At 45.6% G+C, this 24224-nt stretch overlaps 1 protein-coding gene across 2 annotated transcripts; it reads right to left on the minus strand.

Annotated features, from left to right (window-relative positions):
* Positions 1–18966: 18966 nt before the first annotated feature.
* Tpbg (trophoblast glycoprotein) lies at positions 18967–23685 on the minus strand. 2 transcript variants are annotated; one of them, XM_070010455.1, is made up of 2 exons: positions 23029–23685; positions 18967–21344 (listed from the first exon to the last, which is right to left on the minus strand). In XM_070010455.1, exon 2 carries the CDS (start codon positions 21057–21059, stop codon positions 19761–19763), a length of 1299 nt encoding a protein of 432 aa, XP_069866556.1. In that variant the 5' UTR covers positions 21060–21344; positions 23029–23685; the 3' UTR covers positions 18967–19760. The 2 variants fall into 2 exon arrangements, with proteins under 2 accessions (XP_069866556.1, XP_069866557.1); XM_070010456.1 differs by lacking the exon at positions 23029–23685 and adding an exon at positions 22352–22368.
* Positions 23686–24224: the final 539 nt, after the last annotated feature.

A 24224-nucleotide genomic window follows, 5' to 3' on the forward strand; every position in this document is an offset into this window, starting at 1 on the left:
AGCAAGGGAAGGAGTGACATTGTTCAAAAAGAAATGTACTCATTACCCTATTTACATATTGTAACCACCTTTATAGTAACAATAAAAAAGAAAAATATTTTTAAGAGAAATGCATCCATTAGCTCCTTTAGAATAGTGAAAACAAATATATAGGAAAATAACATATAATGATTAGTTCTAAATATTTATATTCTTGAAGGAGGACTATGTGTAGAGATTTAACTTGGTTAGAAAATACAGAATCTGTAAAACTTGTAATATTCAAAAACTGTTATGGGTTTTCAGGTAGGAAAAAGTTTTTTAAAATTTTAAGATAAAATTATATCTATATAGGTTTGCACTTCCTAGAACAAGCTAGCTCAGCCTTTTGTTTATTTATTCATTTTTCTTTTTTTTACAGTGCTAGGAACTGAACCCATGGACCTGAGCTTACCAGATAAACATTCTCCCTCTGAACCACATCCCAGCCCTTTGTTTTTTTCTTAAATATGCCTATTTTTCTTATTTATAAGCAGTAAGTGTTACAGTGAGCTCAACTCACTTTTAAAAATTCCAGTTAAAGGGGCTGGGAAGGTGGCTCAGTGATAGAGCGCTTGCCTTGCATGCATGAGGCCCTGGGTTCGATTCCTCAGCACCACATAAGCAAAAAGGAAAAAAAGCCGGAAGTGGTGCTGTGGCTCAAGTGGTAGAGCGCTTGCCTTGAGCTGAAGAGCTGACAGATAGTGTCCAGGCCCAGAGTTCAGGCCCCATGACTGGACCCCCAAAAAAAATTTTTAAATTCCAGTTAAAAAAAATTCAAACATTAGGGAGAAAACGAGTATATTCAGAAAGAGCTCCCTGAAGTAAAAGCAGCATCTAAATGAGGCTTGTTGTTGAAGGTGGGTGAACTTTTTCTAAAAGGTGGTTACTGGGGTTGTCAGTGCTTTTCCCCCAGGAGGTACAGCTCCCAGAGACTGCGCAATGCACATGAAACCACAATTTTTTGGGAAGGAATAAAAAAGCTCTATATTCAATTTGCATTTATTCTATTACTTAGCAATTGCACTGGCACATAAAGAAAAAAGATATACCATAGAAAGTTACAGTGCACATGAAACTAGACTTCAGAAAGAGCTATTTTCCAGCCTGCCATATGTTTTCCTCTTTTATTGGAAGTTAATAGTCGTGATACATCAAGGATGCTGTGGAATTCTCAAATGTATTAAGTCTACTCCTGCCATTTACACACACACACACACACACACACACACACACACACACACACACAGAGAAGCTGGCATCATCTACAAAGGTCCTTTCAGATAGTTTCCATTCATCTCCTTTCTGTGACTCCTTTCTAGCTCAACCCACAACTAAAGCCAGAGCATGCAAGCATTCGCTTTGTCTGCTTGCATGAGAAAATAGCACTTCAAATGACTTCGTCAGTGTGAAATTAGTCCCTCATTTCCCCATTCTTTATGAGAGACTCTTGAAAGAGTGAATTAAATTAAAAACAGCTGGGCACAAGAGAGAATTATCTAGACAGGAAATCTAGTTCCAGGCTGGTAAAGGTTCAACACTGGGAGAGTTAAAAGGGGAAGCATTGGACACTGGCATTGGGCACTCACACCAGGATTCCCTACTACTCAGGAAGCTGAGATCTGAGAGTCGAGGTTCAAAGCCAGCCTGGGCAGAAAATACCATGAGACTCTTACCTTCAGTTAAACAGTAAAAACTCGGAAGTAGAGCTGTAGCTCAAGTGAAAGAACCCCAGCCTGGAGGAGAGGCCAAAGGAACGCACAGGAGGTGCTGAGTTCAAGTCCGTACCAGCGCGCGCGCACGCGCGCGCGCGCACACACACACAACACCTCGGCATTACCTGATGAAACCACATGGCTCCTTGTGACAGCACACTTCTGCCCTTCCTTTCTTAGATCTTTAAATATTTTGAGTCATTTTTTTTCCACAGCAGTCCTGGGGCTTGAACTCAGGGCCCCGTCACTGTCCCTGAGCACTTTTGGTCAAGGCCAGCGCTCCACCACTTTGAGACACAGTGCCACTTCTGGTGGTTTTCTGGTGGTTAATTGGAGATAAGAGTCTCATGGAGACTTTTCAGCACGGGTTGCTTGGGACCACGATCCTCATATCTCGGCCTCCTGAGTAGCTAGGATTACAGGCGTGAGCCACCAGCACCCAGCCATTATGCTCTTAGGGACTTGTTCTTGTGAATAGAAACTGAGATCTCCATACTACTAGTAATAATTTTAAAAACAACTAATAATGAAAATTGTAGGATTTGAGCTGAAATAAAAAATATCTCTTCTGGATAGTACCTAGATCTAACATCTTGGTAGCTTATGATAAAAAGAGGTCATTTCTGGGGCTAGGAAGGTGGCTCAGTGGTAGAGCGCTTGCCTTGCATGCTCGAGGCCCTGGGTAAGATTCCTCAGCACCACATAAGCAAAAAGAAAAAAGCCGGAAGTGGCGCTGTGGCTCAAATGGTAGAGCACTAGCCTTGAGCTGAAGAGCTGAGGGACAGCGCCCAGGCCCAGAGTTCAGGCCCCACGACCGGACCAAAAAAAAAAAAAAAAAAAAAAAAAGGTCATTTCTGAAAGCTGGGACCGGTGGCTCACGCCTGTAATCCTAGCTACTCAGGAGGCTGAGATGTGCAGATCTTGGTTCAAAGCCAGCCTGGGCCTAAAAGTCTGTGAGACTCTTATCTCCAATAAACCACTAGAAAACCAGAAGTGGTGCTGTGGCTCAAGCGGTAGAATGCTTGCCTTGAGCTGAAGAGCCCAGAGTTCAAGCCCTACGACTGACCAGAAAAAAAAAAGAGGTCATTTCTGGTTAAGATCTGTGACCTCATGTTTGAGCTCTAAAGAATTATCAAATTATACTTGACCAAAGATGATAAATGAAAGGTTGATGGAAACATATTTAATGACCCTGACACCACAGATAAGGCAGAGCAAACAACAACAACAACAACAAAAAATCCAAACAAACAAACACAAAGTGCCAGGATTTCCTGTCTGGTTCTTTCTCCTGGGCTGCTAGAGGGCTGAGCTCCACTAATTGCCAACATGCTTGCAGTGGGGCGCCTGTGGGCGCCCTCTGGACCAGACAGACAGACAGAGGGGTCTGTGTCCAACTCATTAAAACGTTCCATGTGGAACCACAGAGATAAATATTTACTTCCCTTAACCTTTGCTTGTGCTAGATGGCTTTCCTCAAGGGACAGAAAAACTCTGCTTTGCAGAAATAGCTTGAAATTCTCTCTTAAATGGCCCAACATCCAATATTTTCAAGAAAAAAAAAATTTTTAAGGCCAGCAAATAACAACAAGCCCTCTGTATAACGAACGTCCATTTGATCTTAGTCGAAGGATTGCTTCTGCTGAGTGAGTCCTCGTGTTCCAGCCTGTTTGGGAAGAGTCAGCTCAAACCTAATGCCCAAGTGTCTGCAGAAGGAGGAGGATGCCAAGCCCAGCATCGGGAAGACCTGAGCTCTGTGAGATCCCACAGGAGATTAATGATTTGTTAAGACTTCATGGGTGAAAATACGACATTTTAAATGTCTTCAAAGACTTGGGAAAGATCCAGTGTGTTTCTTTCCAAACCCAAACCCAAAACATGACACTGTATTTTGTTTGATGTCCATGGTCTGACTTCTCATTTGAACCTGTGTCACAACAGTGAGGTTAGGGAGTTAAAGACACCAAGGAAAAACTATTTTGGAAACCGTACTTCATTTCCAGTTCTGTACATGTGTGCAGTTGTGAAATTCAGTATGCGATGCTAGCCTCTCCTGGACACACAATTTACACTCATCGAACTGAACTATGACACCATTTGGGGAACATGTTTCATGTTGCTATGACAACAATTTTTTTCTTCCTCTTAAACCTTATTATTTCAAAACACAGTTCCCGGACCAGTGGCACATGCCTTTCCTCTATTAAAAATGTGGAATCTCAGGGTCCATTCCAGAGCTTCTCAATCAGAAACTGCATTTTGTTAGGTGCAAATATTTTGCCCATACCGGTGATCCTAGCTTCTCAGGAGGCTGAGAACTGAGGATCATGGTTCAAAGCTAGGCCGGATAGACAAATCCAAGAGACTCTTACAACCATCAAAAAGTTGTAAGTAGAGCTGTGGTTCAAGCACCAGCTTTGAATGAAAACACTATATGACAAAGCCCAGTCCCTGAGTTCAAGCCCCAGTACACACACACACACACACACACACACACACACACACACACACACACACATTTTGTATTTTAACAAGGATTCTGGATCTTCTTGTTCACGTGCCACTAGGAGCACTGTTCTGAAATACAATTCCACATAGTCTTATGAAAGGGAGAGATTTTAAGTTTTCACAACAAATTGTTAAAGTTAATTAAAACTATTTTTTAAATAGTAAAAACTTCATATTTTCATCAATTCAATATGATTATAACAGACTTTTAGCATGAGGCCAATTAAGTTTTTTTTCTTCAAATCCCCATACAGCTGGGAGGTTCATTATAATAGTGCCAGATAATCATACGTTTCAGAGAAAAGAACAATTCTGGATGACAAATATGTCAGCCACATCTAGCTTTGTCTGGTATGAATTTGTGTGTGTGTGTGTGTGTGTGTGTGTGTGTGTATGTGTGTGTGTGTGTGTGTGTGTGTTGGGCCTTGAACTCAAGACCACAAACTCTTTCTTGACTTTTTCCACTCAAGGCCAGTGCTCTATCACTTGAGCCACTGCACCACTTCTGGCTTTTGGCTAGTTAATTGACATGAAGAATCTCTTGAATTTATCTTCTCTGAGCTGGCTTTGAACCAGGATCTTCAGATCTAAGTATCCCAAATAGCTAGGATTCCAGATGTGACATACCTGTGCCCAGCTCAGAATGAGATTGTGAAATGGCCCAGGTTTTCCAGTTTGTACTTATTTATCAAATCCTTAGGGTACCATCAGCAGTACCTCCAGAATTCATAATCACAGAATTATGCTTTAGATTCTTGGGGGTGGGAAGTGCACAGTAAAACTGTAACCGCTATTGGATGGTGACTGTCTTTCTACAAATTCCAAAACAAAACTGAGGCTTTTTTACAGACTTTTTTTTTTTTTTTTTTACAGATTTTACAGAGGAGGAAGTTTGTTTTCTCTCCAAAATCATTTATCATTGTTTTCTGAAATGAAGCAAATAATGAATACTACTCCTGTCTCTTGAAGAAAACCTTCTCTCAGCACTCAGGTAGAGCTGCGATATAAACTTACTCCCATTGAGTCATGAATTGAGATTGATTTGGCTCAACTGTGTGCGCCAATGATATCATTTACATCTAGACACAAATACATTAATTTGTCATCTTCAATCGTTTAAAAGTTAATTCACTGCAGGGAAAAACCTTCAAAGAATGGCAGGGATCTGCCAATCAGGGAACTATGTTGATTTATTTCTTATTCCCATTTTGCTGTATTTCTCTAATGTTCCATGAAGAATAATTTATTATTTTGTAATTTAAAAAATCTTTCATTCAAAAGGAACACAAAAGCTGCTTTGATTTCGGGACAAATACAAAATAATTGGGTCTTAAAATAGGATGAGCATCTTCAGTAAGGGCTGTCATCAAGTGTCATACTATCTGGAAAAAAAAATCAAATCATTTGAATCAGAAGATGCATAACTGTCAGCTAATCAGAAGAAAACCACCCCAGACAATCAGAATCATTAAACACCTACCTAGAGTTTAACCAGCCATGGTAGAAAATTCATAATATTCAGCTCTTCTTTTTGACTTGGTAAACTATATGTTCTTCTTGACTGGATAGAGATAAGTCAAGAGGAGATCAGTGTGACTGTGAGAAAAAATGCACATAGGTGTGTGTGCGTGAGTGTGCGTGCATGTGCGTGTGCATGTGCACCTGTGTGTGTGCAAAATAAGACGTTCTTTAAAAAGGAAAGTAGAGTCTTCTTTATTTTTCCATACAGTTAAAAAGAATCCTTAACTGCTGTTTCCTACTGAATCATCCTAAACTCCTATGTATGAGTACAAAACCTTGTGGGGGTCTCATCTCAAACTTGATATTATCCATTACCTCCACCACTTGTCTTCTCTATCTTTGGTCCCAACCAAATCAAATTATTACTCATTTGCTAACAATTGAACATTTCTATCCTGTGTCTTCATTCCCACTGCTTGTGTGAATTCTCTCTCCCTGGCACTGCTCATCCTGCCCCCCCACCCACACACCATTACCTCAACCTGTGTGGGAAAACTTGACTCTGCAAATTGGGACCAGTCCTTTTTTGGGGAGGGTGGGTCCGTCGTGGGGCCTGAACTCTGGGCCTGGGCGCTGTCCCTCAGTTCTTCAGCTCAAGGCTAGCACTCTACCACTTGAGCCACAGCGCCACTTCCAGCTTTTGTTTTCTGCTTATGTGGTGCTGAGGAATCGAACCCAGGGCGCTCTACCACTGAGCCACCTTCCCAGCCCTGGGGCCTGTCTTTTAACAGACCCTCTCTGTGAGCTATGCCCTGCACATACAGATATGTATTGCCTTGAAAAGCAATTAGTGCTGAGAGCAAAGGAGCCATGTGAGTACCATCTGTCTAATTTTGTCACCCATCGTTTTCTGGTTGTTTTGCTGTATAGTCATAAAATGGCTGCCACTGCTCTAGCAGGCAACATGTGGTCCCAGGTCTGTGTCAGAAGGGGAGACGGTGGGTGTCCCTCTCACATACCTTGTTTTCACTGGGATAGAAGCCTTCCCATGCTTGCCATTCTCAGAACTCTGCCTGAAGGAAGCATCTGTACCCAGCCTCTTGTTTCAGTGACAGCATTGAGCCTTTCTGACCTCTAAGGTGGACTGGTCTCTAATAATGGAAAGGGGGAGGTGATCGGGTAGGGTGTGTGTTGTGTTGATTACCAGCATTTGTCTCTCCTTCTGTGATCCTCCAGATCTTGAATCCAATCTCTGGTTTGCCCAAGGACAAGTAATCTTCCCACGGCTCCACCAGACCTAGCATGTCTGTCTGATTCACCTTTTGCTGTGGAGCAGCTACTGGAATATTTGCCCGGTTTCCTCTATGAACACACATCCACTCTCTTGTTCATCTTCTGGTCCCCAGTGGCTCCAAGAAAGTCTTGAATAAATATGTTCACAACTGACAGCGTTACTAATTTGAACCATAGAGTGATGACTTATTTTAGCTACATGGGAAACAAACAAACACACACACACACACACACACACACACACAGGAAATTTAGGATTTTCTCCGCACTAGCAATTAATAAGTATTCTGCGTTTTAATATGCAAACGTACAGGGCTAAGGACTGGACACAGAATCAGAAATATATAGAGAAATAGAGTTTATCCCCTACACACACAAACACACACACACATACACACACACACACACACACACACACACACACACACACACACACACACACACACACACACACACACACACACACACACAGAGCCTGGCCAGATGTGGGCTACTTGATATTGGAAGTGAGGCTCATCCTAAAGGGATTCCAGACTCAACTCAATTTAGATCAAAAGGATTAGGGCTGCCAACCAGACAGGAAGAAGCAATTAGCTAGAAACATTCTGGGTTCCCGAGAATTCTGTGCAGAACAAAGTTCCTTACGCTTCTAGACTTCAAGCCTCTCCTTATAAGAGAAAGAAATTTACCACTGCTCAGGGCTTCCTGATGAACCTTATCCAAATGAACACATTCAATCGCCCATGGAATTATGGTACTACCAAAGGTTCCCCAAACCATTGTTAATAAGAAAATCCTCTTGAGAAACTCAGTTTTGAGATGCACAAAAACTAATTCTGTTTAGGTACTGAGTGCCAGTATGTTTCCCTTGGCAAGATACTGGCTGCACTTTTAAGTGTCTGAAGCAAAACAAGACACGAACTGTCTGGGCTCTGGTGGTTCATGCCTGTAATCCTATTACAGGGATGAGGCTGATATTTGAGGGTCAAAGTTCAAAGCCAGCCTGAGCAGGAAAGTCTGTAAGACTCCAATGAATCACCAAAAAGACAGAAGTGGAGCTGTGGCTCAAGTGATAGAGCACCAGCCTTACGTGAAAAAGCTCAGGGACAAAACCCAGGCCCAGAGTCCAAGGCTCAGCTCTCTCTCTGTCTCTCTTTCTCTCTGTCTCTTTCTCTGATTCTGCTCTGTCTCTGTCTTGCTCTCTCTCTCTCTCTCTCTCTCTCTCTCTCTCTCTCTCTCTCTCTCTCTCTCTCTCTCTCTCTCTCTCTCACACACACACACACACACACACACACACACACACACACACATACACACACTAACCAATGATGGAATACCTTAAGCGCCAAGGCTTCTGGGTGTGTTAAGTTAAATGCTTTTCTTTTTCATCACAGCATGGCAGAATTGAGTCAGTTCTTCCCAAAGCTTCTTCAAACCAAAGCTTCTTCCCTCCAGCCCAGAAGAAGATGCACAGGGAAAGTCTGACTCAATCATTCTTTGCTTCCTATTTGTATTGCTAGATTTTGACCAAAAAAAAAGAAAGAAAGAAAGAAGAAAATCCTAAGCCAACACCATGGCAACCTGTAGCACAGCACAGCCAAGTAGAAAGTAGCTCCATCTAAAAATGCATTTCGGGACCAGTGTCTCAAGAAACATGATCAACAAAAGTTATTTTGTCACCATGGCCCATGGAGTTGGTTGAAGTAAGAAGAAGCTACTTGAGCATGGGAATGCAGGTTACGTGACAATGCCTCCCTGACCGGTCGGCTTCAACAAGCAACACAAGTCCTGAAGCCAGACCTTGGAGAGGACCTGGGGCTGCTGCGCTGGGGCTCCACTTCCGCATCCAGAGGACAACTAACTGCCCAGCCGACATGCCATGAGAAGACATGGCGAAGCTTTGTGAGCTCTGCAGAGCATTTTTTTTGTTCTTTTTTTTATTGTAAAAATACTATACAGAGGGGTTAAGTTACATGAGCTGCAGAGCTTCTGCATGGCAAAGGACATAGCTAGCAAGATCAATAGAAAGCCCACAGATTGGGAGAAGATCTTCACTAGCCATACAATGGACAAGGATCTCATATCTAAAATATACTTGGAACTCAAAAAATTAAATCCCCCAACAACAAATCCTCAAAGATTCAACTGCCCGATTAATAAGTGGGCTAAAACTTAAAGAGCAACTTCTCTGAAGAAGAAAGAAGGATGGCCAATAGACACATGAAGAAGTGCTCAACCTCTCTAGCCATAAAAGAAATGCGAATCAAAACAACAATTAGTTAGAATGGCTATAAAGAAATCTAATAACAAGAGAGTATTTTGTAAACCAGCTGATTCATGTGATAAATATCTAGCCTCGCCACCACCTTAGTCTCAACGTCGATGATTAAAACTGTTCAAAACTAAATTTCACACAGTAGAAAGTGTTTTCTTGCCCACATGGAGAAGGGGTGGCATAAAACTGATCAGGTAAGGTATTAGAGGAAGCCAGTGAACCCATCTAAATATTCCAAGTAAAACAGCAGTATTACTCTCTTAACAAAAGTGGATGGAAGAAACAATGGAAGGAGCTGCATTTTACTCACCAATGGACATGTTGTACTGAAATTTCTTTATACAGCTACTTACAGATTATTTTTTTTAATTGCAAAGGAAAAAAGTGCTTTCTAAAAGCTATCATTTTTTGTTGTTCATTTTAGATTCACAAATGCTATTCTGTGGTCCTCTAGTCTATTTACAGTATATCTCTGAGGCCCTCGGATTATGACTATTCTTTACATATGCTAAAAAATCATCAAAATGAGCCAGCATGGCTGTATGATACCTGCCTATAATCTCATCATTCTATAAGCTGAAGCAAGAAGAAGATGAGTTAGAGGCCAGTTTGTCTCCAACAACAACAAACCAAATAAATCATCAAAATGTAGTGATTTTTGTGTTCACAGTTTAACATCAGAAAACAAAGACTTCAAAACTGGCATTGAATTATATAATTCTTTGGCTCATTTCTCCCATAATCTCAAGTACTGTATTTGCTGGGTTACAATTTCTTACAGCCCACACACCATGGTACATACCAGAAGCAATATAGAACAGTGGTTAAGAACACAGACTTTGGAACAGAACTTGAGTCTCTGGGTTCAAATCTCCTCTTTACCATTTAATAAGTGTGTGAATATGGGCAGGCTATTTAATCTTCATTCAATGTGCCAGTTTTCCCATCTATATAATAATCCCTGTCATATTTTCCTATTAAGAGGACAAAACAACTTACTACTACTACTATTACATAAGTGGCAATAAGGCTATGTATGTAGCATAAAGAATGTGCTATGGAGGTCATTTAATAAAAACTAGTCTAGCTACATGTGACCAACTTCTCTAAAAGGACTGTGAAAACACAAAACCCTACCCAATATTTAACTCAATGTATGACACTAATGTTTGTTCAAACAAACTCTGGTGCATTCATTTTTCATTAGAACACCAAAGGATGGAAGAGAAAAGAAAGGCTATACGATCAGCTCTCTGGTTGTTGGAAATAGCTGACCTCTGTGTGTGGGTCAAGGCCAAGCACCCTAAGGACAGTGCTTATAACAGTGACAACATTCTTAGATTTGACCAGGAAAGCTTGGTTCTTCCTCCTCATCCTCCCTCTTTTTCTTTTAATGAATGGTTAAAAACTAATATACACACGCATCCTATCGTAATTATTGGAAGAGTCATTTCAGCCACATAACTGCTCTGCTCGCTCTTATCTGCATTAGTAGTTTGACTTCCTGGAGCAAACTAGTATTAGAATCTGACACCTGTGTGTGTGTGTGTGTGTGTGTGTGTGTGTGTGTGTGTGTGTGTGTGTGTGTGTGTGTGTGTGTGTGTGTGTGTGTGTGTGTGTGTGTGTGTGTGTGTGTGTGTGTGTGTATTAGCTCAAGACTCCGTCCCAGACCTGGACCCTTAGCTTTTTCACTCAAGGCTGGTGCTCTACCATTTGAGCCACAGCTCCACCTCTGGCTTTTGGCTGGTTAATTAGAAATAAAAGTTCCAAGGACTGGGCTGACTTTGAAACTTGATCCTCACATCTCAAGTCTCCTGAGTAGCCTGGATTACAGGTGTGAGCCACAGGTAGGTCCCAGCTTTGACACCATTTCCAAGTCCATTTTCCTCTCTCATCTCTGGGCAAACCAAGAAAACCCTGGCTAGCCTTCCCTAGGCATGAGAAAGAGAAGTTAGGAAAGTCATACTCTATAAACTATGGATCCTCTCAGCCCAGCCCCTAACTAGAATAAAAACCGGAACCACTTTCCTCTCTCTGCTCAGTTCCTCGCTCATCCATTTTAGATGATACACAGTGCCATAGTGTAAGCAATGAGCCCTTTTATACTCTCTTGGAGAGAGGGGGGTGGCAGGGACAGAAAGAGAGAGAGAGAGGGAGAGACAGACAGACAGACAGAGAGATAGAGAGACAGACAGAATATGTGTGAATTATCAAACTTAAAAGCCAAACCAAGTTTGGCTGGGGAGATTGAGCACCATCCTTGGTCTTAATTCATGTCAAATGGACATCAGCCACCAGAACCAATGTCTTCACTCAATTTCCCATGCTCCTAGGGTCTTCTGACATATGCTACCCCATAATAGGCAGAGAAGTTTTCATCAGCAAGCAACAAATCAAAATAAGTTCTCTTTGGCACTTACTTTAACAAAACAGTAGTCCAGCCAAGTGTGGTGACACACATCTGCAATCCTGGCATTTAGGAAGCTGAAGATCCTAAGTTCAAGACCAGGTTGGGCTACAAAAAAAAGCAAAAACCCATACATATAAAAATCACCATAGTCCTTTTTTCACAGCTAAATTAGTGATCACATATGAATTTAGGTCAAAATATGACCTACAGGAATTAAGAGCTACCATTTAAAAATCTATTTTTTAAAAATGAAAGAAGCCATAATTTCTAGTCACTTCTCTTTTCATTGCTCAGTTTAGCCAAGGTTCAAACTGGACGAAAAGAAATGGAACAGAATGGTGGATGGTAGCAGCTTTAGTGCTGAGTGCCCGTGAATGCCCTCATACTTCATTGTGTTAAAATGATGGACGCTCCGCAATTAGTCGTTAGAAATTGGTAATTAGTTCACCGATCTCTCAGTGTGGTTTCCCTCCCCTTCAGCAGGATGCAACACGCCCTACAAAGGCTCTCCCTGTGTCTTCATCCTGCTCAAACACACAACCTTGGTAGCTAGTTCCTCCTTTCTGCTACCTTTCTCCAGCCACCGAAAAAGAAATAGGCCACTGCGCAGCAAAAAGTACTTGGTGCTACCACTGTATTTACATTCCTAGGGATTATTTTGGCTGTCAGGCACTGCTCCATCTCTGACGTTGTCAAAAAAAAAAGTATTGCTGCTGGCTGCTGGTGGCTCACACCTGTAATCCTAGGTCCTCAGCAGGCTGAGATCTGAGGATCATGGTTTGAAGCTAGTCCAGGCAGAAAAATCTGTGAGACTCTAATCTCCAGTTAACCCACAAAAAGCAAGAAATAGAGGCATGGTTCAAGTGGTAGAGCCAAGTGAGAGAACACGAGCCTTGGGGTTCAAACCCCACTATCACCAAAATTAATTTTAATGTTTTATAGCCACGTGCTTGATATAGACAATCACAGAATATATCTAATTGAAAATCAATGTCTTCTCTAAGAACAATTTACCCTTGTGTGTAGTAAGATGGAAGAGATTGCTAGATGTGCAGTTGAGCCTGACCCATCTGAAAATCCATCTGGTCCAATTTACCTGGGTACTGGTAGGTGCTCACCTGGAAATGTTAGACATTGAAATTTTCTTTGAGAAGAAACCAAAAGCAGTTAAAAATAGGGTTACGTGAAAGGCGTCTAAGAATTTCTTTTTTTTTTTTTTAGAGGCCTATTTGATAACCTCTTCACATTCCTTTAAATATATTATTAGTTACTTTTCACAAAATGTATTACTGTTAGTCATATTTTCAGGCTTTTGCTTCCTTAAAAGCAAATATTTCTTTATGTTATCCAAATCTAACGTTAACATTTTTTGCTGGTCCTGGGCCTTGAACTCTGGTCTGGTCAGTGCTGTCCCTGGAGCTCTTTTGCTCTAGTCCTCTAGCACTTTGAGCCATAGCACTATTTCTAGTTTCTGGTGGCTAATTGGAGATAAGAGTCTCATGGACTTTCCAGCCCAGGCTGGCTTTGAACCAGAATCCTGAAATCTCATCCTTCTGAGATCTCAGCCTCCTGAGTAGCTAGGACTCTAGGTATGAGCCACCAGCTCTTGGCTTACTTTAAACTTTTAGGTAAGTAAAAATAAAAACATTAAATAAAAAGAAGATTTTTATAAGCACCTACATGTAAGTTTGTGGTTAGAGTAACCATAATACTTTATCTTAAACTATATATTAATTTAATAAATCACATCTCCCTTCCCCTGGGGTGCAGTAAAAGGTACCTGTAAAAGATTCTTTGCACATTCAGACAACAGACCTTTTTGTGATCTATTTGTGCATCATGTTGCACATGGACCTGTGCGTGGAAAAACAGCAAGCCAGCTGTAGATGGCAGGCCTGGGCAGGGTTTGGCTAGCCAGTCCCAAGTTTCAAGGGTGAAAATGGATTTGCATTGCTTTATCTCTGTCCCCAGGACAGGAGCACAAACCTCAGATGGGTGTGGGCCAGGAAAGCTGTCCCTGCCATGCAAAACTGCTGGGCTCACCTGGTGACTAACTTCACGGCTGTGATCCTGCTTTCGTGTACTTCCTTTTCCCACCAGCTGAGCTAACTCATCTTCAAGACAGAATTATGCAAGCTGGCTCAGGACTCTGGAGCTTTGATTTTTCTTTTTAATCAAGCTGTTTATAAAGTATTTCCTGCCAGGTACTGGTGGCTTACTCCTGTAATCCTAGCTACTCAGGAAACAGAGATCTAAAGATCACAGAGAGGAAGTCTGTGCAACTCTTATCTCCAATTAACTACCAAAAAGCTGGGAGAGGAGCTGTGGCTCAAGTGGCAGAGTGCTACTTTAAGTAAAGAAAAAGCTCAGTGACAGTGTCCAAGGCCCTGAGTTCAAGCCCTAAGACTAGTACACATCCAAAAAAATCCTCTCATAGAAATGAATATGTATATATAAAAAAATGAAACTCTTCAACTCGTACAATTAACCCATGATCATAGAAAGGGGGAAACATCTCTTGTCAAGACATAAGACTCCAGGGACTTTCTAGTATATGCAACTGTCAGGAAAAGTCGTTTCAAGAATATCACAAGTGATTTGGAAGTGAAATCTGAAGTGAGCTGAAATATTTGCTCAAAGCAAAACTGACCAAAACAAATTCACCAAAGCAGTTGCCCCTTACCAAAAAACAAACCCAAACAAACAATGAGGCCAGTGAATTTCCAATGTTGTTACCAGCAACTAGCAGAGGAGGCCCTACCGTAAGCCTAAGGCCAGCAGCCAGCGTGGCCTGTGTTACACAACAGTGACCAAGTCCCTGTTGTACCATTTGGCAAGCTGGGTTGATCCAGGCCCAATAAAAAGGCCTTTTGATGTTGAAATAAGAAGAATTCTAATTCTTGTAAACATAATGTTAGCAGTAATTTAAAAAAAACCTTCAAAACCTTTTCTTTTAACCCATGGCAAAGATAGAGCTGTTAAAATGTTCCAAGATAAAACATTAAATTTTAAAAGCCTACCTTTTTGAATCCAGCATCTCTGAGTCTCTGAGGGCAAAAAAAGAGATAATTGTACAGATCTCCTCCATGAGTTTTCTTTGCCATCTGAAAGCCCTGGTCATCACCGGAGAGTTTAGCATGTACTGAAGTATTCCCTTCTACTGCACTATGACGATATTGCTGAAAAAAAAAAACTTAAAGAACAATCGAAGGTCTTTTTAAAAACAAAACGAAACATATATTATCTAGTAATATAGCCCTTGCCCCCTTGTCTGCTTTACTGTTAAAAAAAGAAGTGTCTGTGGATAGCTTTAATTTTATCAAAAATGTCTTTATGGTGTTGGTGATAAATGTCTTTATGATCTTTATGACTGACTGGATTTAGGAGCAGGAAGAAAGCATGGCTCAATTGTTGTTAACTGTGAAAGTCCTCAGTGGTTTTTCTTTGGTTATTGTTGTTGTTTTTTCAGTGTGGTCTTTGGAGAACAATAAAATTGGGAAGCAGAAATGATATGATGATAAACTCTTGAAAACTACAGTGGCAAAGTTTCTCCTGTCCTCAACTCCATAAAGATCAGGTCAAAGGGATAGAGTGCCATAAATCCTTAAAAAAAAAATCAGTTCCATCTGTACCTTCTTTTTCATAGCCACGTGTTTGTGGTGTATGGGGGCGTGAAAGGAGGGGGATACCCTGGGGCTAGAACTCAAGGCCTAGGCACTGTCTCCATGGGTTGTTTTTTGTTTGTTTGTTTTGTTTTGTGCTCAAGACTAGCTTTCTACCACTTGAGCCAGACAGCTCCACTTCTGTTTTTTTGGTGTTTTAACTGGAGAGAAGAGTAACCGGAGAGGATGGTTAGGGTTGGGAGAGATGGGGAAATGATGAAAGGGAAGAGTGATGTAGAGCTGTGGATCAAGACACAATGTACTCTGACATGTTAAATCGAAACCCCTTTGTACAGCTACTCAAGGATAATAATAATAATAACAGAAGAATACCGTGTAAGAGTTTTCAAAAAGGAAAAGAAAAAAAATCTATTAAATGTACTTCAAAGTCCCATTTTTTTGTTGTTGGTGGTGGTGGTTGTTGGTCGTGGGTCTTGAACTCTGGACCTCAAGGCTAGCGCTCTACCACTTCAGCCACAGCACCACTTCCGGTTTGTTTCATGGACTTTCTTACCAGGGCTGGCTTTGAACCGAGATCCTCAGATCTCAGCCTCCTGAGTAACTTATTTTATAGGAAAAAAGCCGTCAATAGCTATATAAATATGCCAATAGGTCACCACTGGGTCACACATTCTGGCCGCAGAGAGGAACCCCAATAACTTCACTAGGCACACATGCTCGCTGCCATGGGTAGAGTCCGTTATAGGGTCAAACAGCTCATTATCCCAGGACTTTTACTACCTTAAAGGGAAATTCACTGGACATTTTAACAAATCAAGGGGCGTTTGTCCTAGTTATTTTTTTTTGTTTTTGTTTTTTTGTCAGTTGTGGGGCCTGAACTCTGGGCCTGCACACTGTCCCTGGGTGCTTCAGCTCAAGGCTAGCACTCTACCACTTGAGCCACAGCACTACTTCCTGCTTTTTCTGCTTATGTGGTGCTGAGGAATCGAACCCAGGGCCTCATGCATGCAAGGCAAGCACTCTACCACTGAGCCACCTTCCCAGCCCTTGTCCTAGTTTTTTTTTTTTGTCTTCAAATGAAATTTCTAGAAGATAAAGGATGTATTCTAATGAACACTTACGCTTTGTAATGAAGTATAACAGCAACCCAAATATTTTATTAAAAAAGATTGTTTCTAGGAACAAAAATGCACAATTGTAAACAACAGCATTTAGAACCCGTATAATTATTTTATTTTTAAATAAAGTCAAAATACTTTCCTTTTTAGTTCATCTTCCTAGAATTTTATATACTTCCTAGATTTGGCTAATATCTACCGAAGAATATAGCATTATCTTATCAGCTCATAAACTTAAGGAGTATTGTAACTGTACAACTACCATATCCTTGTCACACAGTTTATTTTACATTTATTTATTATTTATTTGTAGAGTACTGGCACAGTGTTGGGGCTTGAACTCAGGGCCTGGATACTGTCCCTTAGCTTTTTCGCTCAAGGATGGTGCTCTATCACTTGAGCTGGGGCATAGCTCCACTTCTGGCTTTTTTGGTGGCTAACCGGAGATTAAGAGTCCCACACACTTTCTTGCATGAACTGGCTTCAAACTGCAATCCACAGATCTCCGCCTTCTGAGTAGCTAAGATTATAGATGCGAAACACTGGCATCTGGCTAGACTGTAAAACATTTTTTAACCTTAAGAATGTTCTATGTCTGCATTTTGGAGAACAGCAAGGGGTGATGGAAGAGAAGACAAAGCTATGTCACATAGGAAGTTGCTACCAGGGAAGAAACAGGAGGATAGACCAAAAGGAGGAACAGAATGCACTTGCCCTGTGAAAACCCAGGCTTCTTGCAAACATCCACCATTGCTTGCCAGAGGTGAGGAGAACAGTGGACCGATGCTCTCCTGACTCTTAGAGGAAGCTCCGATTTTTGACTGTTAGACAATCAGGTGATATAGGAATAATCCTTTCGAATAGAGAGGTTCTAGCAAGAATCTGTCCTTGGGTTTACTCACTCAAGGCTCTACTACCACTTGAACCACAGCACCACTTCTGGCTTTCTTTGGTAGTTAATTAGAGGTAAGAGTCTTGTGGACTTTCCTACCTAGGCTGACTTGGAACCTTGATTTTTGGGTTTCAGCCTTCTGAGTAGCTAGGATTACAGGCGTGAGCTACCTGCGCCCAGCCAATATTTTATTTTATTTTTCTTTAAATTGTCAGACATGCCAACCAACATCTATCAGCTGCTTATTCTTAAATACTTGCTGTTGTTAACTAAATACTTGCACTACTGAGTAAGTGGTTCTGTCTTTATTATTCAGCCAGTTTATGCCATCCAGATTTCAAAACTTTGAAGAAATGTTACACATCAAATGTTTAGCCTTTCCTTCAGGAAATTAAGGAATCAAATATATAATCAAGAAACAATACTATTTCATACACTAAGCCATATGAAACTTAGGTATAAAATTCATTGTGCTATCTAATCATCTAATCTAATCAAGGAATCAAGTTACATATTTTAGCCCTATTCTGAAAACTTCTAAATATATTTCAAAGATGGAATCCACAAGGATTTCTAGAACCTAAGGTAGGATCTAATTCTATTTTACTTATGAAACCAGGGAAATGTGTGTTTAATTTCAAACATACAGGAGTCTAGTACGTAACAAATTTAAAGGGGAAAGCTAAGATGCATTCCTTCACATTTCCCCACTATTTAAATTAGGAAATAATGATTCAATTTAAGTCACTTGTTATAATAAGTGAAGACTGATTAGTGACATTCACTGCACAGCTTTAGTGATTGATCATGATAAACTCAAAAACAGGAGAGGAAGAGACATGATCAATCATCAATAAATACATCCATATAAACTTATTTATATCAATAAATAAAATTGCCTTTTATTTCTGCCTAAATATGATTTATTCCTTATGAAGCTATAAAAACTACAGAGTGTAGCTAAAAAATAAGCGTCCTTACCTTCTTAAGTACAGAGCTGAAGCACCTGTTATTATTAGTTGAGTGGCTTTAGACCCAGACATTTATCTCTGGTTATTTCCTCAAGCTGAAGTTCAATCAAGACACATTTTCAAACGCATCAGTTACACCTCTGATAAGCACTGGAGCTCGTATGCTGCACTTCCAATGTTCTATTAACAATAACCTTAAGAAAATCAAAGTCTCAGCAATGTTTGCAAATTGATTTTTTAAATCTTTATCCTGTGTCGGTAAACTACTTCAATGTCATACACTGATACTTACATTGGCTTTACACTTTTGCTTTAACAAGTGTGAACACATAGCACCATTTCGATCAGAGAGTTCTACTTAGTAGACAGACTTGTCCTTTCCTAACAACTCCAGGAGTCTAGAAAAGGCCCCAAACTGTCAACTGTTCTCTCTTGGCAACTTCAGGAAGCTCTTACAAAACTACTTCCTGAATAGCATTAACTTTAGGACCATGAGAAACCTAGTCACATAAAGCATAAAAACATACCTATTTAAATCCTAAGAGAATCCACCATTTCAAAACTTATCCAGTTTGATGGCCAGTTATGTTCTCTAATAACTTAATGATCAGTTTCACCAAGTCTGTGAGGAACATTGCCCTTCATCATTTTTTTTCAAATACCAAAGTTGAACAGACTGTACTTCTTTCAAGAATCTTTATTATTATTATTATATTTTGAACAATTCAATCTGTTAGATTTCAATGCAGTTTATAAAACAAAGCAAAACCTCAGGACAGTTTCATATAAACTGCAATCAAAAGGAAAGAGTAAGTTACTTTGCAGAGGAGTTATCTGAGGTTGCAAGTGATTATTCACTTTTGTAATATGCAGAACAGCAAAACGTAAGCATGCTCCTGGGGGCTAGCGGGGCGTGGGGCCACGCGCGGGAGAAGACGGCCTCTCCTGCCTTCTATGGTTACTTTTTTTGTTTGTTTTTTTAAAAGAGCTTGCTAAGGTCTGCAGGCAGTTTATGGGATGCAATCATTTTCTCCGTAATTTAGGTACAGAAGAATAAAACTGATATTTATGAACAAAGTATTTCTGTCCAAAAAACAAACAAACAAAAAAAAGGTTGGAGCTATCTGTGTAGATAACTTGCTACACCATGAAATGTACTAGAGAGAGTCATGCTGAAAGTTGAAAAGAAAATCCCTGCACACGAGTTGAGGAGTTCCAGGAGCAGAACGAGGCGCCCACAGCGAGTGTCCAGCCGTCCCGCGTGGCGCGTGAACAGCCAACCTCCCAGACGGGGGGGGGGGGGGAGCGAAGGCCGGCACTGCCATCAGTCCGAGTCCAGGGCAGCATGGGGGGGGGAGGTAGCCCGGGATGGGGGGGGGAGGGTAAGCTGGAGTCTATGCCTCATGCAGGGCCGCACTGTCCGTCCGTCCATCGGTCCTTCCCGCGCGCCCCGGGGGGGGGGGGGGGGGACGGCGCTCACACGTCCGAATTGGAGCTGAGGTTGGTGAGCCGGGGGTCGGCGCTGACCTCGTAGCGGTAGTGGTAGCCTTCCATGTGGTCCCTGCACGCGTCCCGGATGTTGTGCACCCACTTTTTAATCCCCTTGCGGTTCAAGTACAAGACTAGGAGGAAGATGGCGCCGATGAGGGCCAGCACGATGCCCAGGAAGACGTAGGATGTCTGCAGGGAGGGCGGCAAGATGGGGTCGCAGTCCAGGTCGGCGCTGTCGAGCTCCAGGAGGCGGCGATCCCGCATCTTCTCCGGGAACGCACAGCGGAGCCGGGCCTTGCCGCGCACCGCCTCGGTCTCCTGGAGCCAGGCCACCATGTCCACCATGTGGCAGTCGCACACCCAGGGGTTGTCGTCCAGGAAGAGGGTGAGGCGGGCCAGGCCGCGCAGCTCGGCCAGCGTGGCGTTGTGCAGGACCTTCAGCGCGTTGTCCTCCAGGTGCAGGCTCTCCAGCAGGCTCAGGTTGCGCAGGGCGCCGGCGCCCAGGCTCACCAGCGAGTTGTTGCGCAGGTCCAGGTGGCGCAGGCCAGGCAGCAGCGCGCCCAGGTCCCGGGGCAGGTGCAGCAGGCGGTTGCCCGCCAGCTCTAGGCGGCGCAGGCCGCGCAGCGCCCGGCCTGCGCGCAGCGCCGCGCCCAGCATGCGCTCCAGGCTGCGGTTGTGGCGCGCGTCGGCCGGGGGCGCCACGTGGCTCAAGATCAGCTCCTCCAGGGGCGCCGGGTCGCGGGCGCCCGCGTCGGCCCCCGCGAAGGCCAGCGGGCTGAGGTCGCTCAGGGGGTTGTGGCTGAGGTCGAGCTGCCGCAGGCCCGGTAGGGGCTGGAAGGCGCCGGCGCGCACCGTGTGCAGGCGGCTGGCGCTGAGGTTGAGCGCTGCCAGCTCGGCCAGCGGCGGCCGACGAGCGAAGGCGCCGGCGGGCAGCTCCTCCAGGCGGTTCCCAGTGAGGAAGAGCGTGCGCACGTAGGCGGGCAGCTCGGCGGGGACCTCAGTCAGGTTGCGGTTTACGCACTTCACGGTGCGCGCCGCCTCCGAGCACTCACAGGGCGGGGGGCAGCGGGCGGCCCGCGGCGACGGGGAGGCGGCCGCGGGCACCGACGGCGGCGCAGAGGCCGACGGCGGCGGAGAGGCCGACGGCGGCGGGGAGGCCTCGGGCACCGACGCCGGGGCGGCCGGCGACCACGCAGACACCCAGCCTAGTAGCACCAGCGCCAGGCGCGCCAGCCGCAGTCGCCCGGCCCCGGCGGTGGGGCCCCGGGCGCGGTCCCCCTGCATCGCGGCTCCCCGGGACCGGGCCGCGGCGGCGCCCGCTCCGAGGGCTCCAGAGGCGGAGGCTCCGGGAGGCGCTGGCCTGCCGGAAGCGCCTGGAGCAAAACTTTTTCTGCTCGCGGGGAGGGAGGGAGGGAGGAGACGCCGCGCCGAGTCCCCCCCCGGTCCCCGCGCGCGCCCTGGTCCCCGCGCGCCCGCCAGGTACGCACGCGGGATGGTCAGGTCCAGGCTCCGCGCGCTCCGTTCCGCGGCTCCTTGGGTTGGCGCCTCGGGCCGAATCCGATAGGCGACCTGGAGAGGCAGGAAGCAGGGGTGAAGCCACGACTCCCCGGAGGCAGAAACGGGGTCCCCGGGAACCCCTGGCCCCCCCAGTCTTCTTTCAATGGCTCCCCGACCGGGCAAGGGCTCTCTTCCTGGTCGTGCCGGGTCCACACCGCGCGCATGAGTGTAGATGTGTGTACACACCACGTACACCAGTGTAGATGTGTACCCACAGCACGTACGATTGTAGGTTTAAGTACTGAATACATGTGGAAATGTGTGCCCATGCTATGCAAGCATGTAGATGCTGTGCACCGCATACACGCGTGTAGATGTGCGTCCTCACCACATACACGAGGGTAGATATATGCACTACACCACGTACACACGCAGGTGTATGACATATACATGTGTAGATGCCCACACTATATACACAAGTGTGGAAGTATACACCGCACCACACCATGTGCATGTGTAGACAGTGCACCTAGCTGTGTATATATGCATGTGTAGATGTATGCATCATGAACACTACCTCGTGTGTAGTGTGAATGCATACAACACGTCGTATACACTGTAGATGTATGCACCGCACACACGTGGATGTATGCACCATGCGGTGTACACATATATAGTGTATAGATACGTGCACTACATTGTGTGATGTGTACTGTGCCATATCCACGTGTGTGGATATGCGCCACGCTGTGTGCACATGTATAGTGTGGATATACGCACCGCGCCTTGTACACGTGTGGAATGTGTGGGTGTATGTGCCATACCGCGTGCATGTGTGTGGATGTGTGCACCGCACCGTGTGCACATGCCTGGATGTGTGCCCCGCGCCAAGTGCACGTGTGTGGATGTATGGGCCACGCCATGTACACGTGTAGTGTGTGGATGTGTGCGCTGTGCCGCGTGCATGTATGTGGATGTGTGTGCCCTGCCATGTACATGTGTGTGGTTGTGTGCACCATGCCACGTACACATATGTGGATGTGTGCGCCGCGTGCACGTGTGTGGATGTGTGCACATACACACACTCAGGCTCCCACAGTTCTGCTGCCTCTGACTTTTCTCTTAAGCGTGGCTTCTCTTCCCCAAACTTCCCAGCCTTCGGTTCCCGCCCCCCCTGCCCCGCCTTCCTGGGTCCCCACCCCTCCCGCCCGGGCCTCACCTCCGCCTTCAGAAGTCTCGGGTTACCAAGTCTCAGGATCCCAGGACCCCCTTGGCGTAGGCGGAGTGCCCCCCACTGCCCCCCCCCGAGTCCTCAGACCAGGGGTCCAGTCGTCTCCACAGCCAGGCCAGGACGCGACCCGCACCGCCCTCGCTCCGGGACGGGGCCGCCCAGCCCTGGGGGCGCTGCCCGACAGCCCTCCGGGTGGCCGCGCGCCCCTGCCCCCTCCGTTCCTGCCGCACGCGGCGCCTCCGGGGCCAGCTCCGAGCCGCACCCGAGGCGCCCAGGCAGCCCGAGGCCGACGCCAGGCGGGACCTCGGCCGCGGGACCCCGGGCGGCGGCGGGAGGCGCGCGGGCGCCGAGGGGAACCGGGTCTGGCCGCGCGCCCCGCGGGGAGAGGCGCAGGAGCCGTGAGCCGGAGAGGCGAGGGCGCCCCTTCCTCTCCACACCCGGGGTCTCCCCACTCCACCCTGACCCCTCTGGGGCCCCTCCACTCCCCCCGCATCCCGGGGTCCCCAACTTTGCGAGTGTGTTTACCTCCGGCAGGAGCAAACCCGCTGGCGGACCTCCCGGTCCTCCGCGCGCCGGGGACCTCGGTGGTGACGGATGGAGACGGGGGCGGTCGGAGCCCGAGCGGCGCCGGGCGGAGCTCGGACGATCCGCCGGCCCTGCGGGTCCCGCCGGTCCCGGGGCGCAGCGATGCGCCCGCCCGGCGCCCGCCCGTCAAGTTCCGATCCGGAGCGGACGCCCCACCTGTGCGGACCCGGGAAGTGAGGAGCCGGGGCGTGGGGGGGGGGGTGGAGAGCACCAACTTCACCGGGGGGGAGGCGGGCGCGCGGAGAGGAGCCTCATTCCGGATCTTTTCGCCTTCTCTCCTCCTCAAATGACCCGCGGAGGCCCGAACCCCGCAGCCCCGGCATCCTGGAGACAAAAGGCGGATCGCGCGGCCGTGAGTCACAAGCGCGCACCGCCCCTCCCCGGGCTGGGCGTGTCCTCCGCGCCGCGGGACGCGGCCTGCACGCACAAGTTTCTCCCGAAGTGGAGCGGCGGCCGCGGAAGGGCTGGAGGAGGAGGCGGTGGGGAGGACAGACGGCCAGGAGGACCGACGGCCGGCCGGAGAGACCCGATCCTCCCAGCTCCAGCCCCCGAAGCCTGGAAGAAGCGGGTGGTGGGTGTCAGCCTTCTCCTTTTAGATGGAAAATGACAGCGAGCAGAAACGCGGTTGGGAAGATTAAGATCTGGTTCTATATTAAACAAATAAAATAGGAGAGGGTGAAGGTGGCTCTGGTGGCCGATGGTGCAGAGGCTCCAGTGCCAAACCCATCGCCCGTGACTTCTGGAGGGACACGGCCTGCAGACACCACCGCAGAAACCACCCAGACGCACGCCACAGACATCCCCGCCCCAAGCCAGCTTCGATTATTTGCATCTACATTCGCTTTAGAATAGTTTAAATAGACACATTTATCTATTTCAAACGTGTGTTGCAACCGAACTGTAAAACACTTGGGGGATACGGGCTCTCCAAAGCCGCAGTGGTGCTCTGTGTATATCCTCTGTGTGGAGATGGATATGTAAATCTGTACGTGTTAAAACTCAGAGGACTTTGGCCCGTAAATAAGGGAGTCCGTTTCGCTGTATAATGTTTTTAAATAAAATTAATTACAGGGAGCAAAGCTGTGGGCGTGCTCTGTCACGCTCTTTAGAAGAGCGCACATACTCTCATTTGATTC

Source organism: Dipodomys merriami, unplaced genomic scaffold, assembly GCF_024711535.1.
Source record: "Dipodomys merriami isolate MVZ:Mamm:240054 unplaced genomic scaffold, mDipMer1.0.p SCAF_8, whole genome shotgun sequence".
Lineage (NCBI taxonomy): Eukaryota > Metazoa > Chordata > Mammalia > Rodentia > Heteromyidae > Dipodomys > Dipodomys merriami.